Source organism: Aythya ferina, assembly GCF_964211825.1.
Source record: "Aythya ferina genome assembly, chromosome: 17".
Classification (NCBI taxonomy): Eukaryota; Metazoa; Chordata; class Aves; order Anseriformes; family Anatidae; genus Aythya; species Aythya ferina.
Genome location: NC_140316.1, coordinates 13549183 through 13565524, shown reverse-complemented (window position 1 = coordinate 13565524; position 16342 = coordinate 13549183). Strand labels below are relative to the sequence as shown.

The 16342-nt window shown below is 38.3% G+C and overlaps 1 protein-coding gene across 1 annotated transcript in view; it reads left to right on the top strand.

Moving 5' to 3' along the window:
• CLIP1 (CAP-Gly domain containing linker protein 1) overlaps positions 1-16342 on the top strand; it is a 56498-nt gene that overhangs the window by 31955 nt on the left and 8201 nt on the right. The window contains exons 13-22 of the mRNA XM_084491478.1: positions 100-157; positions 406-489; positions 1786-1942; positions 2593-2758; positions 2862-3077; positions 4105-6390; positions 7471-7608; positions 8906-9012; positions 12121-12241; positions 15669-15721. Coding sequence (XP_084347604.1) covers positions 100-157; positions 406-489; positions 1786-1942; positions 2593-2758; positions 2862-3077; positions 4105-6390; positions 7471-7608; positions 8906-9012; positions 12121-12241; positions 15669-15721 — 3386 coding nt within the window. The remainder of the gene's footprint in view (positions 1-99; positions 158-405; positions 490-1785; positions 1943-2592; positions 2759-2861; positions 3078-4104; positions 6391-7470; positions 7609-8905; positions 9013-12120; positions 12242-15668; positions 15722-16342) is intronic.

Below are 16342 nucleotides of genomic sequence, written 5' to 3'. Positions count from 1 at the left end.
TATATTTCCTACATGAAAAAATACCTAATATAAATTCAGTGGTTGAATTATACTGTTAACATCAAACCTGACCTTAGGTTTTTGTCTATTTTTTTTCAGAAAGAAAAGTTTACTAGTGCAGCTGATGAAGCAGAAAACGTTCAACAAACTATGCAAGGTATGTCTGCTACTAAAGTACATGAAGATCTTAAAAGCTGCAGAAAACTACATGTATACTGCAAAATAAAGGTGTCTTTTTTCATGTGCTTTCAAATTTAAACCTGGCAATAAACCAGTTTCAGTAGCTAGGGAAAGGACAGGACTACTTGCAGCCTCTCTTCTTGAGAGTAACATACCTTGCAAGTAGGTGGAATTGTTGGAATCTAAGTAGTTACTAACTTTGTCTTTAAAATTTTACTTGCATAGAAACAATAAAAAAACTAAACCAAAAAGAAGAGCAATTTGCACTCATGTCTTCAGAACTGGAACAACTGAAGTCTAATTTGACTGGTAAGGAAGTAATAAAATGGAATGTTTTGAAATATGCATCAGCTTTGTGCTTTCTTATGCCTCCTGCTCAGCTTGCCATACCTTACATAGTGCATAATGCTTTCTCAAATGCATATGCCATCAAAAGAAAGCCTTCTTTCTAGGCAAAACTAACTTTTGTGGCACTGTATAGTGATACAGCAAGGTGACCATGATGTTAAGGAAATAGTGCAGTAAGGCAAAAGATTTCCTGGCTGAGTGTATTCCAAATCAGTAATTAAATTTTTGCTTTAACATTGCAACAACATCATGCTGTGGTAATGGTCAAGTACAAGACAAAGACTTAGTGACCAGACTGAAGCTTTACAAGCATAAAATAATTAATCCACATAAACAGTATTCTCTTTTTTAATCCACATAAACAGTATTCTCTCTTTTTTCTTCCTTTTTTAAGGACGTCAAAAAGACAGTGTGCTAGTTTGGTTGTCTACTTTTTCTTATCTGGCAGGTGGGAGATTTGCTGTATCTGTCTAGTTATACATCTCAATTTAAAACCAAACTAGAAAGAAATTAGGAATGATTTTGTACCCTGTAATCAAATCTTTCAAGGCATTATTGGGACTCAAGTCATGCCAAGGGCTGCTGTTGCCCTTGGTGGCAGTGCCTGCACTGGCCTGAGTCATGCTGGAGCAGAAGAAAGACATTAACTTGTTAGAGCAGGTCCAGAGGAAGGTCACAAATGTGATCAGAGGGCTGGAGCACCTCGCCAGTGCCAGGAATTGTTCAAGGTCAGGTTGGATGGGGCTTTGGGCAGGCTGGTCTAGTGGAAGGTATCACTGCCTGTGGCAGAGGGTTGGAAGTAGATGGTCTTTGAGGACCCTTCCAACCCAAACCATTCTGATTCCATGATTTTTTCCCTGTAACTTCATGTTGCTTGCATTGTTTGTTTTCCACTCTTCTGCTGAATAGCTGGAGAGGTGTGCATGCTTCTCCTATTATACTGCTTGATTATCCTCTGATATGCATTAGGACTCTTACCAACTTCTCATGGCCTGAAGTTAAGTGATTCGCTTCTGGAAAAAAAAAAAGCTAAAACTTCTTGACCAGTTGCTTTACTGCTATTTCTGAAGTGTTCTTAACTTTCTGCTACAGCTCACAGCGCAAAGTTCAAACCAATTATAATTATTAATTTTGAAGATGTAATTTGGAAGATCTATAGCATCAACATTATTCTGTTTATAGTTCTTTATGATCTTCTAGCTAGTCTGCGCATTCCCTTTGCTAGACTGCCAGACTGCTAACTTTTATCTTGTTCAGTGATGGAGGAGAAACTGAAGGAGCGAGAAGAGAGAGAACAGCAACTGACTCAAGCTAAAGTCAAACTAGAAAATGACATAGCAGAGATCATGAAGTCATCAGGGGACAGCTCTGCCCAGCTTACAAAAATGAATGATGAGCTACGGTTAAAAGAAAGGTATTCCATCATTGTCAGAACATTTTTGTATTAGTTCTTTACTCCTGCATTCCTTGCTTCTCATTTTATCTCATTTCAAATAGCTGAGCAAGATGCTCCTGAGTGTCACATTGATGTGACAAGTGAACTTAGTCTTTCACACTAAATTAATCAAAATAGTGTCCTCTGAGTGATTTGAAGAGTTTCACTTTTATAATTTCTAAAATTCCTTGTAGCATATACTTTTCACTGTCCAGGGCAAATGAGCATTTTAATAACATACTCTTTCATAATTGTGCTTCGTAATTATTTGGTTACAAGTTTTTGGGCTTTTATTTGGAAATGGAGGAGATACAAGGGTCTCTTTTTTGACCAGCAAGAGAAAATGTGGTTTCTTTCAAACAAAAATTGTGGGTAGAATAGTTCTTTATCTTTTCAAAACCCCAGGCTGGGGGCAAGTTTACTGGCAATGGTGTTACTCTGCAGACAAGCAATTGCTTGGACCCACTTGTGTATATTTAATTTAACAGAACATTCCCTATATGTTAAATAATTAAATCTCTTCCTAAATGTTTGGACAGAATATAGGACTTCAGCATAATTTAGAGTCTTTTATCTGTGCTTGTCATGCTGTCAGCAAAAAGTAATGTTCTTTTATTTGGTCTTTTTAGGCAGTTGGAGCAAATACAACTTGAGCTTACAAAAGCAAATGAAAAGGCTGTTCAGCTACAGAAAAATGTGGAACAGACAGCACAGAAAGCTGAGCAGAGTCAGCAGGAAACTCTCAAGACTCATCAAGAAGAGCTGAAAAAAATGCAGGATCAACTAATGGACATGGTAAGAAAAACATTAAAAAATAATAGCTAATTATGGGGAGAATAGTTACCATGATGTACCACTGCACCTTTAACTGTGTTCCAACTGTTTTATGTTCTATCAGAAAAAGCAAATCGAGACTAACCAAAATCAGTATAAGGATCTTCAGGCAAAGTATGAAAAAGAAACTTCTGAGATGATCACTAAACATGATGCAGATATTAAAGGGTTTAAGCAGCACTTGCTGGATGCAGAAGAGGCACTGAAAACTGCACGAAAGAAAAATAATGAGTTGGAAACGCAGGCTGAGGAGCTGAAAAAGCAAGCAGAACAGGCCAAAGTATGTATACTTTGTTACTTTGCAAGTAATTTAAAGTTCATATCTTTGTATTTCTGTGAATCACTGTTCTGTTGTTTTGTTTTGTTTTCTCAGCTTTACCATTTTATAGTAGGGTTTTTGTGATATTTGTTTTGAACTTTTACAGAAAAAATAATGTTGATTAGGGAAGTGAAGTTGTGAATGCTTCACAACTTACTGTTGTCTTCTCTGGATTACACAAGAATCCATAAAATATGGCTCTTGTACATTAGCATTCTATGTTCATAGATATCTGGTTCAGCGCAATAAGTTGGAGCCAGATGTTATTGTTTTCAGTGTTTTAAATGCGTGATTTTTAAATAAAATAAGTTGTAAAATATTTCATTTAAAGGTGTTGCACAATTGAAACGTTACTCTGTAGTATGATCTTGTGTTATATGCAGCTATTTAGTATGTATTTTGACTAGAATAATTTTCATTTTTTTCTCCTGTTTCTTTGATATTGCTGCTTACTTTCATCCCTTATTAGATATTGGCTATAATCTGTTTATGCTTCATCAAAAATGTTTAGTGTATAAATTGGCACAGGAGTTAACTTGTAGATACACCAATGATGTGCTGTTTTGAATTAAAAATGTCATGACAATATATCTTGGGGAGAACTAGCTACAGAAGGTGACTTTGAGAATTGGAAATGAGTACCTACGATAACTCCCTGCATTTTACTTCATTAGATTCTGTGTCTATTTCTGATTAATTTTCATTCAGAAAATTCATTGAGAGTAGTTTTTTAAAACCAAGATGAAGTCTGTTATGGAGGACCTCTCAAATCAAGATATTTTTAGTTTAACCACCAAAAAGTATTCTTGTTGGTGTTTTGTAATGAAATATCAACAACAGATCAGATAGCACAAGGACTATGTGCCAGCGTATACACTTTTTAAAAAAACTCAAATTACAGTAGCACTGTTTGCCCATAATGCACATTTCTCATTTGTCTGCTTGACTTCATTTTTGTTTTCCCTTCTCCCTGACTTTATTTCTTTAGTCCTTAAGCTCTGTGTTAGCATCAGCCAGAAAAGAGATTGAACTAATGTCAGACAAGATGAGGGGTTTGATATCAGAAAAAGAGACTCTGGCACAGGAGGGGAATACTTTAAAATTAGAGAAAGGTTCATTATTATCAAAACTTCTAGAGTTGGAATCAAAGATTTTGTCAATGCAACAAGACCAAGAAGAGCTTTGGACAATAAATGAAGAACTTAATTCAGAAAACAAAAAAATCCTAAAGCAGAGAGAAGAAGCTGAGGCCAAAAGCCAGCAGGAAAGCACAGAAAAGGTAGCACTAATTTCTGAGAAAGGCAAATTACTCTCTGAAATAGAGGCAGCACAGGCAGATCTTCTGAAGATAACTCAAGAAAATGATGTTCTCCGGTCTTCAGAGTCAACCTTGCTCCAACAGCTGAAAGAACTTCAGGCCAACAAAGATGCTATGGATGTGGCATGTCAGAAACATATCAAGGAACGAGAAGAACTGGAGCATTATCAGAAGAAACTTTTGGAAGAGAATGATGCAGTCATTAAAGACAAAGATGATGCCTTTCAGAAGCTGAAAGGTTCTTACGATGACCTGGCCAGAGAACAAAGAGAGCTACTACAACAACTGTCAGCTCTGACTGCAGAGAGAGATTCAGCCCAAGATAAACACTTGGATCTTAAAAGTACACACACAGCCTTAAAAAATGAACGGGACCATCTATTGCAGATGAGTCAGAGTCTGCAGTCCGAGAAGGAGATGCTCCTTAAAAGTATAGAAGAGTTGCGCCTGAGTTCAGCCGATACTGTCAGTGAAAACCAGGCATTAAAAGCGAGAACAGAAGAGATGCTAACAGATCTAGAGAGTGAACGTGAAGAACTTAAAAAGGTTATGAAAGACAATACAGAGCTGAAGGCTTCTCTTGCTAGTCTCACTCATCTTCTTGAGGAAATTAAATCCGCAAGAGAGACATCCAACTCTGAATGTATTCAGTTACTTCAAGAGAAAGAGGCTCTTTCTTCATCAGAACGAAGGCTTTTGGCTGAAAAGGATGAACTTCTAAATGAAAATAAGGTAATTACTGAAAAGCTTGCTAAGGCCACAGCAGATGCTGTGCTTGCTGAGAAAATCTTTACTGAGAAAATAAATGAATTGAACTTGGAAAAGGAATCTGTTTTTTGTAAGTCGTTGCAATTTGAAAAGCACAATGAAGCTCTTCTGAAAGAGAAGAATGAATTGGAGAGAAAATACTCAGAGCTCCTTGATGAGAACAAGTCTTCTACAAATGCAGTTTCTGATATGAAGAGAGAACATGAGCTGAATACCTTAGCCAAGAGAGCTCTGGCCCAAGAGAATACCACACTGCAAGAGTCCCTTGAAGCTCTCAAGGAAGAGCTAAATAAGATGAATCTAGAAAATCAAGAGCTAAAAGCTTGTAAACGTGACCTTTCAGATCTTTTGAAAGAGGCACAGGATGCCAAAAGAACATTAGAAAATGAACTGTCCGCTCTGTCTCGTGACAAGCAGGTCCTATCATCTTCATTCAAAACCTGTTCTACTGACATGGAAACAATGACCAGAGAGAGGACCGAATTACAAGATAAGTGTCAGAAATTAAAGGAAGAACTTGAGAATATGAAAGAAAACTTAACCATAGAAAAGGAAGCTAGAAAACTGGATAAGGAGTCATTTTTGTTGGAACGTCTGGAGCTTCAAAATAACATCAGCTCCTTAGAGAAGGAGCTAGAAGTGATGAGAGAGAAAAATAAAGAATTTCTGACTGAGAAAGAAAGTTTGGTTCAGGAGAAAGAAAAATCCGAAACTAAACTGGTGGAAATAATTAAGGAAAAAGAAATCCTCTGTGCAGAGACAGAACAGCTGGCTTCCAAAATTGAGCAACTGAAGAGTGACTTTACTTCCTTGTCTACATCAAAAGCAGAGCTCCAGGACTTGCACAGCTGTCTGTCCAAGATGCTGGATGATCTTCAGCAGAAACATGAGGTGACTGAGAAAGAGAGAAACAAATTACTTAAGGCAAATGAAAGTCTGCTTGCTGAACAGAAGAGTCTGGTCATCAGTAGGGAAGAAACACTGAAAGAGAAGGAGAAATTGTCCAAGAACCATTATAAGCTGCAGGAGGAAGTAGCACTGTTAGAGCACACTAACATAGACCTCTCGGGCAAACTGCTGGTCTCTGAGGAAAAAAATCAGATGCTGCTGGAGAAGGTGAACAATCTGGCTTTGAAACTAAGAGAAATTGAAACTCTCCAGGCCCAAACAATAATGCAAAAAATGGAGGTATTGAAACGTACAGTTAAACAAGTACGGTTATACTAATACTGAGCACTAACTCCATGGTTTCCTCTCTGCACTTAATTGCACAATCAGCACTTCATCTCAGGGTAAATGGGCTGGAGTTTTGTTCTCAAGATTTTTTTAATTTTTTTTTGTTAAGTTGTAACTGAGTCTGAAAGAGATTTTAACTATAATAATTCTTTTTAAATTATTTCTAAATATAAAAGCCTATGTTGTCGCTGAATGTTGCAAGAAAACAACATAAACTGTGAATAAAAGGAAGTCTTGTTTTTTGAATCTGGTGGAAGAAATCGGACAGTTCCTCTGTTGAAGTACTTCTCAGCTTAATAGCTAGTGTAGGCATTACATCAAACTACAAATTTGAGTTATTCAAAAAATATAAAACAATGGACTACTCCTGTAAATGCAATTGGATAATTAAAAAACAGAGCAGGAGAATCATTTACATTTGCATTATAGGCCTTCCAGACTGTTAAAGATATTGGCATCTCTCGTGTTCTTTTTATTCACAGAAGTGTTTCGTATTCACCGCCAACAAATTCTGAATAGTATTTTGAATTTCACCTTGAATTTCACTCAAAGCCCATAAAATCACTTAGGATATATTGAATCCATAATGAACAATGCTAAAATGATGTGATAATTGGTCTATTTCCTAATTATTTTTTATTTTATATTCAAATTTTTATCAGTTGTTATAATTCCACATTTTCTGAAAATAGAAAAGTTTGTTGGAAGTGAATATCTACGAACTACTACTGTCTAAAATATTTGGAAGTCTAAGAGCAATCACAATCGTAAATAGAAATCCAGGAAAAAAAATAAAGAAAGGAAGATATTGTCTAAGTGGGGACCCAAGCATGGGGTTTCTGCATGGAACTGAATCTACTCATGTCCGTTTATTTTTACACTTTATGCCAGCTTCAGGATGCAAATTCAGAGATGAAGTCCTTCTTTAATTGGAAAGCATCTGGCAAACAGTGGAGCTGTGCATAAAGTATTGTGGGTTTCCTTTCAGAGGTCCCACTGTTTTTTTCTCCTCCATCCTCACTTTGTACACAGGCTGTCAAAATGGCAGAAGATGTTTTACAGACTGTGGAGAAGGTGACCAAAGAGAAGGATGCCATTCACAAAGAAAAGATTGAAACTTTGGCTTCTCTGGAGAACTCTAGACAGACAAATGAGAAGCTGCAGAATGAGGTAACCATATTTAAATGCTTTTATCTGAAAAGTATTGCCTGGTTTGTAAGTGACTTGGATCTTTCTTGAAGCGTCTATGCAGTGAAATATGTGTTGTAGGCTTTGATTACTTTCTGGGATGAAACCAAAGGCAAAATCATGCTTCAGTTCCCTGGTTGTATGGGTTGCAGCTTCACACCCCAATGAAGTGCTGCAAGGTCTGACAAGGTACAAATACCACTGACTTATACACTGTACAAATAAATGCATGGGCACAGCTGTCCCAAAGAACTTACAGTCCAATAAATGCATCGGTTCCTCAAGGGACCCGCTCTTCAGTCTATGCCCTTCCATCAGTTTGTGATACATCAGGGTTTGAAAGCAGGGAAAATGTCCTCACTAATCTCTTTTACACTCTTTGGCCTCAGAGAATCTTGAACTAACATTGAACTGGGAACTTTTCTGCAGATCTTGAGCACTCTGTGGCCTCTTGCTGATGGCTATTTTCATCTTTTGCATCTCCTGTAATGATGGGTAGTGAACAGCTGGGCTAACCTAAATGCAATAGCTTGTTCAGAAATGGTAATGATTTCCAAGGAGATCTGATAGCTTGAGAATTAAAATCAGTGACGTTAATAGTGGCAGGAGTTCACTTTCTGGATTAAAAAAAAAATAAGGCAACCACAGGGTCCTGTAATGCCTTGAGAGTGACTGAAGATTATCCGTTATGTAAGATAATGTGTCACTGAATGTGAACAAATAAGGTTCACAAGCTTGTGGTATTTATGTGGTAGATACAAGCTCAGTAAATAGATATGCAGCAATTCAACCTGTGCAACACGATCTCGGGAAGGAATTGATTACTTACAGTTGCAAGCACAGCATTCAGCCTCCTGTTTCTTGGAAATAAAGGTATGGGAAAGCAAGAACTTTTTATCAGTTACCTTAGAAAAATAAATATCAAAGGGAACAGCTATTTTTAACAAGAAATGTTGAGGTAGAAAAATAATGCTTTGAGTTGCACAGCATTTAAAATGGAGGTGCTTTGGAGCTTTACATTTTATACCAGGATCTATACATCAGATTACTGTAAGCTGCTCTTCAGTGGACACCAAGTTTTTGTGCTGCTAGACTTGAATTCAGAAAGGCTCATAATACATTTTGCTAGACAAATGCTTCTCAGTGCAAAGTTGGAATTAATTTAATGAGTAAAGATGAAAAAGTGGATCAGCTCAGGTCACTTTCTCCATTTTTCTGAATGCTGCAGCTGGAAACATTACAGTTTCATTTGTGTAATGAGATTTTTTTCCTCTTTAAGTTGGACATGCTTAAACAAAACAACTTGAAAAATGAAGAGGAACTTACTAAATCAAAAGAGCTTCTAAACCTAGAGAACAAGAAAGTAGAAGAACTTAGAAAAGAATTGTAAGTATTGCAATGTGAATTTGTTAAACCATTACTTTTACCTTGCATTAAAAACAGTCTTTCAGTACATCTCCAGTACCCTCTCTTATAAGGGAGATCACAATTAAGTACTAGTTTGACATGCATTGACATGCATATAACTTCAAATCAGAACAGTGCTCCTGAATTTCTCAAGTTATTGAAGAAATCCTTCACTTCAAGCTTGGTTTGAAATGTTGTTTGTTGGAGGAAGTATTTCGTTCTGCCACCTGAGGGCACTAGATTACTTTGAAGGTTTTACTGTAAAGAAATCCTGTTTGGATTTGATTACAGGTATACTTGGAGTGCTAAATAGTTTTAAGAGGCTTTGTTTATAGAAAATGTGGTTCTGCTTTCATTTTTCATTGATGGCCTTATCCAGTTTATTCCTGGTGCCATGCTACGGACTGATTTTCTAACTGGTACCATACAAATGCCATATATAGAACTATGTAAGCGTAGAGTTAAGAAATTAACATTTGAGATGCTTTATTTGAGAAGCTACCTCTTATGAACTACAAACAAATAACATGTGGCATTGTACAAAAATTAACTGCAAAGCATTTGGTATAAAGTAATTTGTACCTGGAATGTCATTGTATCAAAGCTTCTAGTGTGCCACCATGAATAAAAACCCAGCCGAATTATTGCTACCCTGCAGTAGCTGCATGTCCCCTGGCTTTCAGAGGTGTAATGCATTAAATCACAAGTCGCTGTTCCCACTCTGAGAAGAATTTATTGACTCGCAGAGTGAGAGCTGGAATCTGGACTGATAGCCAAGAATAGCTGTGACTAATTATTGTTATTAGTTTCATAAGTCATTTTGTGACAGTTTTTATTGCTGCTCTGAGGTGAAGACAGGACACAAAGGAAATCAGCACACAGAATAAATTCTAAGTTCTCTATGACTGACAGTTTTTACTGCTTACATTTTAAAAAACTGCATGCCTGTATAGAAAGCAACCTCATTTGAGAAAGGCTGGATTTCATTCTGCAGTTGCTGCCTGCCTCTATGCACATGGGAAATGCCAAAGCAAAATAATGATTTCTAGACTAGTTGCTCTAATGCTTAGGACAGCATGGGGCTAGCAGGCTGATTTCATGGAAAGACAAAATATATTAGATTGTAATTTGTCAGGCAGAATTTATTTATAGAAATTACTTCCTTAAAAACTGTCTGTACTAAAAGGTGTTCTCATGATTCTGATAATTGTGCTTTTTGTTTATTTATTTCTTCTTAAGATTAATACAGACAGTTGCTGGATATGGTCTCTAGTCATCAGTGGTATGAGACATTGTGGATAAGTGGTCGCTGGTCTGGTTGACATTTAATTGATCTTTGTCATAGTTATTTTGTGTGTTACCTTTTTTAATTACAGTAAGGAGTTAGCTTGATAATAGGCATTTCATGGTCAGTGGTAACGAGGGCAGTGAGAACACATCTGAGAGGTCAGCTGATGAAGGTGGTGCCTTGCCTTTGTGAAAGAGAGGGGAAGTTTTGTCCCCAGGAGCTGTGGCTGTAGGTAGGGCAACACTGCTGCCTCCAGAGCAGCGCCTTTTGGAGGTGGGAAGATCACAGGATCATAGAAGATAGCATAATGGAATTGGTTCACTTTGTAAAAGAGCTTCTTCCATGGAAAAATAGGATGAAGAAAATCAGAACTAACAGCTGGATGTTGTGTATTCATTTAGCATTGCCTACTGTCAAGCACACTTGAAGCTATCAATTTAAAATTCCTGGGTACTAAGCACAGGGGAGTTTCACACAGACTGACCCCAGTGTTTGGTGTGTGTTTTAGTAATACCCCAAATTTCTGCTTTAATGCCAAAAGCAAAAAGAGGAGACTGGTTAGTACTGCAGCTCAACAAACAATCACAGTTGAAAATAGGCACATTCCTGCATCAGCAAGTATATTCATACAGAGATAATTTGAATCAATAGTCGGTGATGTGAGCTAGCCTGCTTAGTCCAGTCTAGGTGGTTTAGATTGGAAATTGGTCAAGGACTAGATAACTAAAAGTTGGTGTAGAGCTCAGAGATTGACTAAGATTTTCCAACCATTTCTTCATATTATGTGCTAAACTCTAAATCAGACTTTGTTTTGTTCAAATGTGCTCAATAACAAACTTCAGAGTTGTTTTATTTTGAAGTGCTTGAATAAGTTTCTGACTTATGGGTTCTTCTACCTCCCATGGCAATACAAATATTTTTAATATTCCAGTGAGGGTTGAACTCTGTGCAATATTGGCACATAGGAGTACTGAGAGTCCTTGCTATCAAAACAAAACCCAGACAGAAGTTCCCATTTCATGAAGTGAAGGACACCTTTTTCATTTTTTAAAATACGTTGTCAGATGTTATAAGAACTTGTGTTAGTCACTTATGTCACAGGCAAGCATGCAATTTTCATTTTTATTTTTTAAGTTGAAAATAAACGTACTTTAAGGAAACCACATGTATTAATAACAACATAAGCTAATGGAACCTACAGATCCATTTTTATGGCTCAGATTTTGTTTTGTCTTCTTTTTGGTTTTGTGTCCATTAAGCTAAAGAGAGCAGAGTCGATGTTTTACAGGTTTGCCTCCTGTGATCCTGCACATTCTTGGTTGTTCGGGTGTCAGACCTTGTAGGAAGTATTTAAATAAGTGTAACCATAAACTTTTTTATTTTTTTTTAAACAATTCTCAAGTTTTTCCTACAAAATACGTAGATGTTAATTTCTGAGAAATCTGGGCTATAAATACAAAGATCACCAGCAGTCCTGTCAAACCGCACTGTATCAGGCACGTTTTTGAATGCAAGTTCTTGTTGACCATCGGAAACATGCAGGACCTGCATGCTGAGCTTACCTTGTACTTCCCTGAGCACCTGCTACATGCCAAGGAGAAGGAAGCAGTCATTTTGTGCTGCCACTGCCTTCCAGGGCTAGCCCTATCTGTGTGCATCTGAGGCATGGCGCGTCACCTTTCTTATAGATCGCCACGTGACCTAGATGTATTTTTCCAAGCTGTGAAGCTGATTCTCTCCCACAGTTTTTTCTTGCCTCTCTCGTTCCTATGGTAACAATGCACTCTCTGTCCTCGCAGCGAAGCGCTGAAGCTGGCAGCTGCTCAGAAGTCCCAGCAGCTTGCAGCTTTGCAAGAGGAGAACGTGAAACTTGCCGAGGAGCTGGGCAGAAGCAGGGACGAAGTCACAAGTCATCAGAAGGTAGAGTGGCTGGAACGTTTCCTGATCTGTGGTGAAAGTGCTGTACATGCTGTTTCCACTGCTGTCTGGGTGACGTTGCACTGCATGTTTGTGATTGAAAGATGAGTTGTTCTGAGAATATTTTAAAATAAATTTGGAAACCACCTGCATTGGGAGGTTAGAACTGCAGGCTAACAGAAGGTTGCGTAACCTGTGAAGGATACTTAGGAGGCTTGGAAATAAGCATAAATTAAATATGCTTTAGCCAAATGTATTAGCAGACACTTGCTATTTCTGTCAGGAATGATTTTGATATACAATTATGAAATCTCCATCTAACTAGAACTAAGGAAATCCATTTATTTAATTCTTCTCCTTATTCTTGCTCTCTCTTCCCACTAAAAAAAGAGTATTTAGGATGTCTTTCAGCATACTATTTAAAACTGCTCGGTTGGAGTCTATAAAAAGCACTATGCACACATATGCTTGCTTAGACTCGATACTGTGCATGTACACGAACAGTGTTGCAGTCAGGTACCGGGTACATGGAGGACTAGAATTGAGGTGAGATTTTTTTCTGGTGGTAGTTTATAGTGAAAAAAGACTACTTAGTTGTTTATTTCTACTTATTATATTTACACGTGCTAAAATCTTAAAGTATGGGCTTAGTTATACAGCTTCTAATGCTGGTACTTGCCAAAAGAGATATTAGATTTAAATTCATTAAACATGGTGGTTTTATTTCTCGTGGAGCAGTGCCTGTGATAGCCACACCATGAAGGCATCTTTGGAAGCTCTAGTCCAAAAGCACGAGTGTGTGGGACATGTTTTACACGCTGCCTTTCTGAGTGAGCACTTCTGCAGAAGGGTATGCCTGTTCTTGGTGGCAGTGGAACAGACGTCTTCCATTCTGCAATGTAGGGTAATGCTTTTAAAGCCAAGAGGCTGACTTTTTCCCCCAAGGTACCTGCTTTGAAATACTGAGGATGAGTAAATACAGATCTAATACTGATCTGGCAAGTTTCTAAATCCTTTTGGCTGCTGCTAGGAGTAATGCACGAGCTTCTTCATCCTGAAGGGCCTTTGGAGATGATTAACAAGAGTCCCAGACGTGTGGGCTCCAGCACTGACTCATGCCGCATCTGAGTAGTGATGTGACAAGAGAATGCTGTCATCCTAAACAGCCAGTGGGAGCTCTGCTCCCCACTCCCACTTGTTTTCTTAAATTATTTCAGAATCTTTGAGGCAACCTGTTATTTTCAGAAAGAGTTGTAACTTGAAAGTGATTCGGCGACACTGGTCAAATCCTTCTGCCTAACGTACACGGCCAGGGTTGATGTTCAGAAAGTGCCTGGAGGAAGGGACCCTTCAGCCCCCCAGGCGTAGGCTGGCAGTGGTGATTGCAGCCTCACTCTGTGGCCTCTGTAGTTTCCAGATGAACTTGCAGAGGAGTCTTGCTGTCTGCATCCTACCGACCTGTGGGTCTGTCAGCAGGGATCCTCTAATTGCCAGGACAGAGAAGTCCACGAAGCACACAGTCAGTCATCTCGCAGATTGTAGTGCTCTCAGTTCACTCGCACCATGGCCTTTTCTTTCTGTGAGCAGATAACTCCAGTAGATTGGATTTGGAGGTCTGCTAGAGCTTGAAGCAACAGGCTGCTTACCTGCAAATTTCAAGTCTGAGCCTTGGCAACATGGCAATGCTGTTGCATTGCATAGATGTAATGTTTGGGCTATTATATATTATATTATATATATGTATACATATATATATATTATAGTATATTATATATAGCCTAGTAAACTGCATGGCCTTCTAGCCTTTGGGCTAGCCTCTGGGGCACGTCAAGCACTAACCATCATTTTAGCACTAATGGAAACCTGCTGCTGCCCTTGGGAATGCCCCTTTTTCGTGCTCCCTTTAGACCTTACCTAACCTAAACTTAGAGTCTACTTTTTCTACCTTCGACTCAGGCAGGTTCTCTTATTGAAACGGCTGCAAAATGAGCTGGCCTCAAGGCTTCTAGTGCTGATAGCCAGACCTCAGGCTAGCACAAGCTCACCGATTCCCACCAACGCTTATGTTTTGCTGTTACTTGGGTGAATGTACATCATATTTAGGCACCAAGTGACAGCATGGTTTGGATTTCCTTGCTTCAGGCTGTCTGTGGAAACAGAAAAAATATTGCTGTGAAGAATTGCTCAGTTAGATTTAGGAGAACAAGTGTCCATGCTAACAATGAGGAGGTCGGACATGGAGCAGGGTTGGTGAAAAACTGGATGATAGGAAGCAGTGCTTCAGGCTGTTTCAGTGCATGTGCCTATTAACATGCAGTCAGAAAGGTAGCGAGCGTATGTTTTAAGTATTTTGAGCAGTCACTATGGTAACTATATAAATTCTAGCAAGTGTGTTAGTCAATTGGGTTAGTGACTCTGTGGCTGCATATGACACACTTTGCAAAATTAATGGATACTCTTTCATGAATGATTTATCCTGACATCTAAAGGTTAAAGTGCCTTATACTAAAGATGCTGGGGGTGTTTTTCTGTATCGATTCATAAATAATTAGCTGTCTGTAATTAGTTAAAGATTCCTGGTCAGATACATGCTGAGCTTGGGGAACATTTCTGGCTTCAATTTATTTGCTAGAGTATTTCAAGAGCCTCAGACCTGTCCAGGCATTTTAATTTCATTGTAAAACAGAACAAAACAACTGCAGAATTATCTATTAGCTGAGGTGGTCCATCTTCTGTGCAAGGTATGTGAGAAGTCTGCTCTGAAGCTGAGGAGAGAGCAGATTGCTAGAGAAATGTTGCTGAGAGAAGAGGGTGCCCTTTCTACCACAAAGCTACTCCAAGCTTCTCTCTCTTTAGCATCCTCTTCTGTCTTGCTCTATATAAAAATCACTCATCTAGTTCTTGCTAGTTGTGAGGGCTTAATGTGGCCCTGCAGAGTCACAGGTTTGGGAGATGGTAACAGACACCAGACCAACAGCTTTAGGGATAAATTATTTAATCTCTATATAGCGGTACAGTAACGAATACAGATCAGTAGTACAATTATCCAGGTCAAAATGACACCAAATCCAGTAATTCATCAATAATGGGCTAAACTTAATAGCTGGGCACACAAACACAATTCTCTTTGGTGTTTGCAGGAGGCCAAGAGGTACTGTGTAAGGCAGCACTAAGCCTCACACCTCTTTTGTGTGCACAGGACCTCAAAGTAAAGCAGTAACAACCTCTCAGTAGCTAATATGAATTAGTCACTGAATGATTTGCGTTTGTGTGCCTGCATTGTCCTGGAAGAAAATTGATTACTTTAAGGATTTTAAGTTCTGTAGCCTCTCCTGTGTCTGTTTTACGATGATAACGATGTTCTGATGCATTATATTAAAGAGATAATCCATGGTGTGTTAACTGTAGGGTTTTTGTGTTTGTGTTTTAGCTGGAAGAGGAGAGATCAGTACTCAATAACCAGTTATTAGAGATGAAAAAGAGGTAAGTTTTCTTCTGATGTGTATTGAACTATGTGGTCCTACAGAAAATTTGAAAAAAACATAATACAAAAACAGTGCTAAGAAAAGCAGCTCACTCCTATTGTAGTGAAAAGTACTGAGGTTGTTACACAGCTTGGGCTTACGGATGGTATCTTCTGTGTTTTCTTTATTAAACGCGGGATGAAAAAGTAATTATTAATATAAGAAAAAAACATGTAAGAAGAGGTATTTACCATTTCCTCTTTAGTTATGCACTTCTTGAGTTGTACTAGTTCTCTTTGTTTTCAGTTAGCAGCTTAGCGTTTGGTTTTAGTTTGCTCTGGAATATTGGATTGTTCATCAGTCTGATAAATATCATACGTACAGATCCTCCCCAGTCAGGTTCTTAAGGAGTAATGGAAAGATAGTGAAGATAAGGGTTGTTATTTAAAATAATACTGAAGGCCGTTATTCAGCTGTCGGTGGCTTGTTGTTACAGTTTTGAGATATTCCTTTCATTTATCAGTAGTTATTGCAGTTCATTCAGCACTGCTTTTAAATACCAGGAGATTTGTCCTGGGTGACTGGGGCATCCCTTTGTAAACTGAGCTATTCAGTAAATAGTGACAAACTGTACCATCTC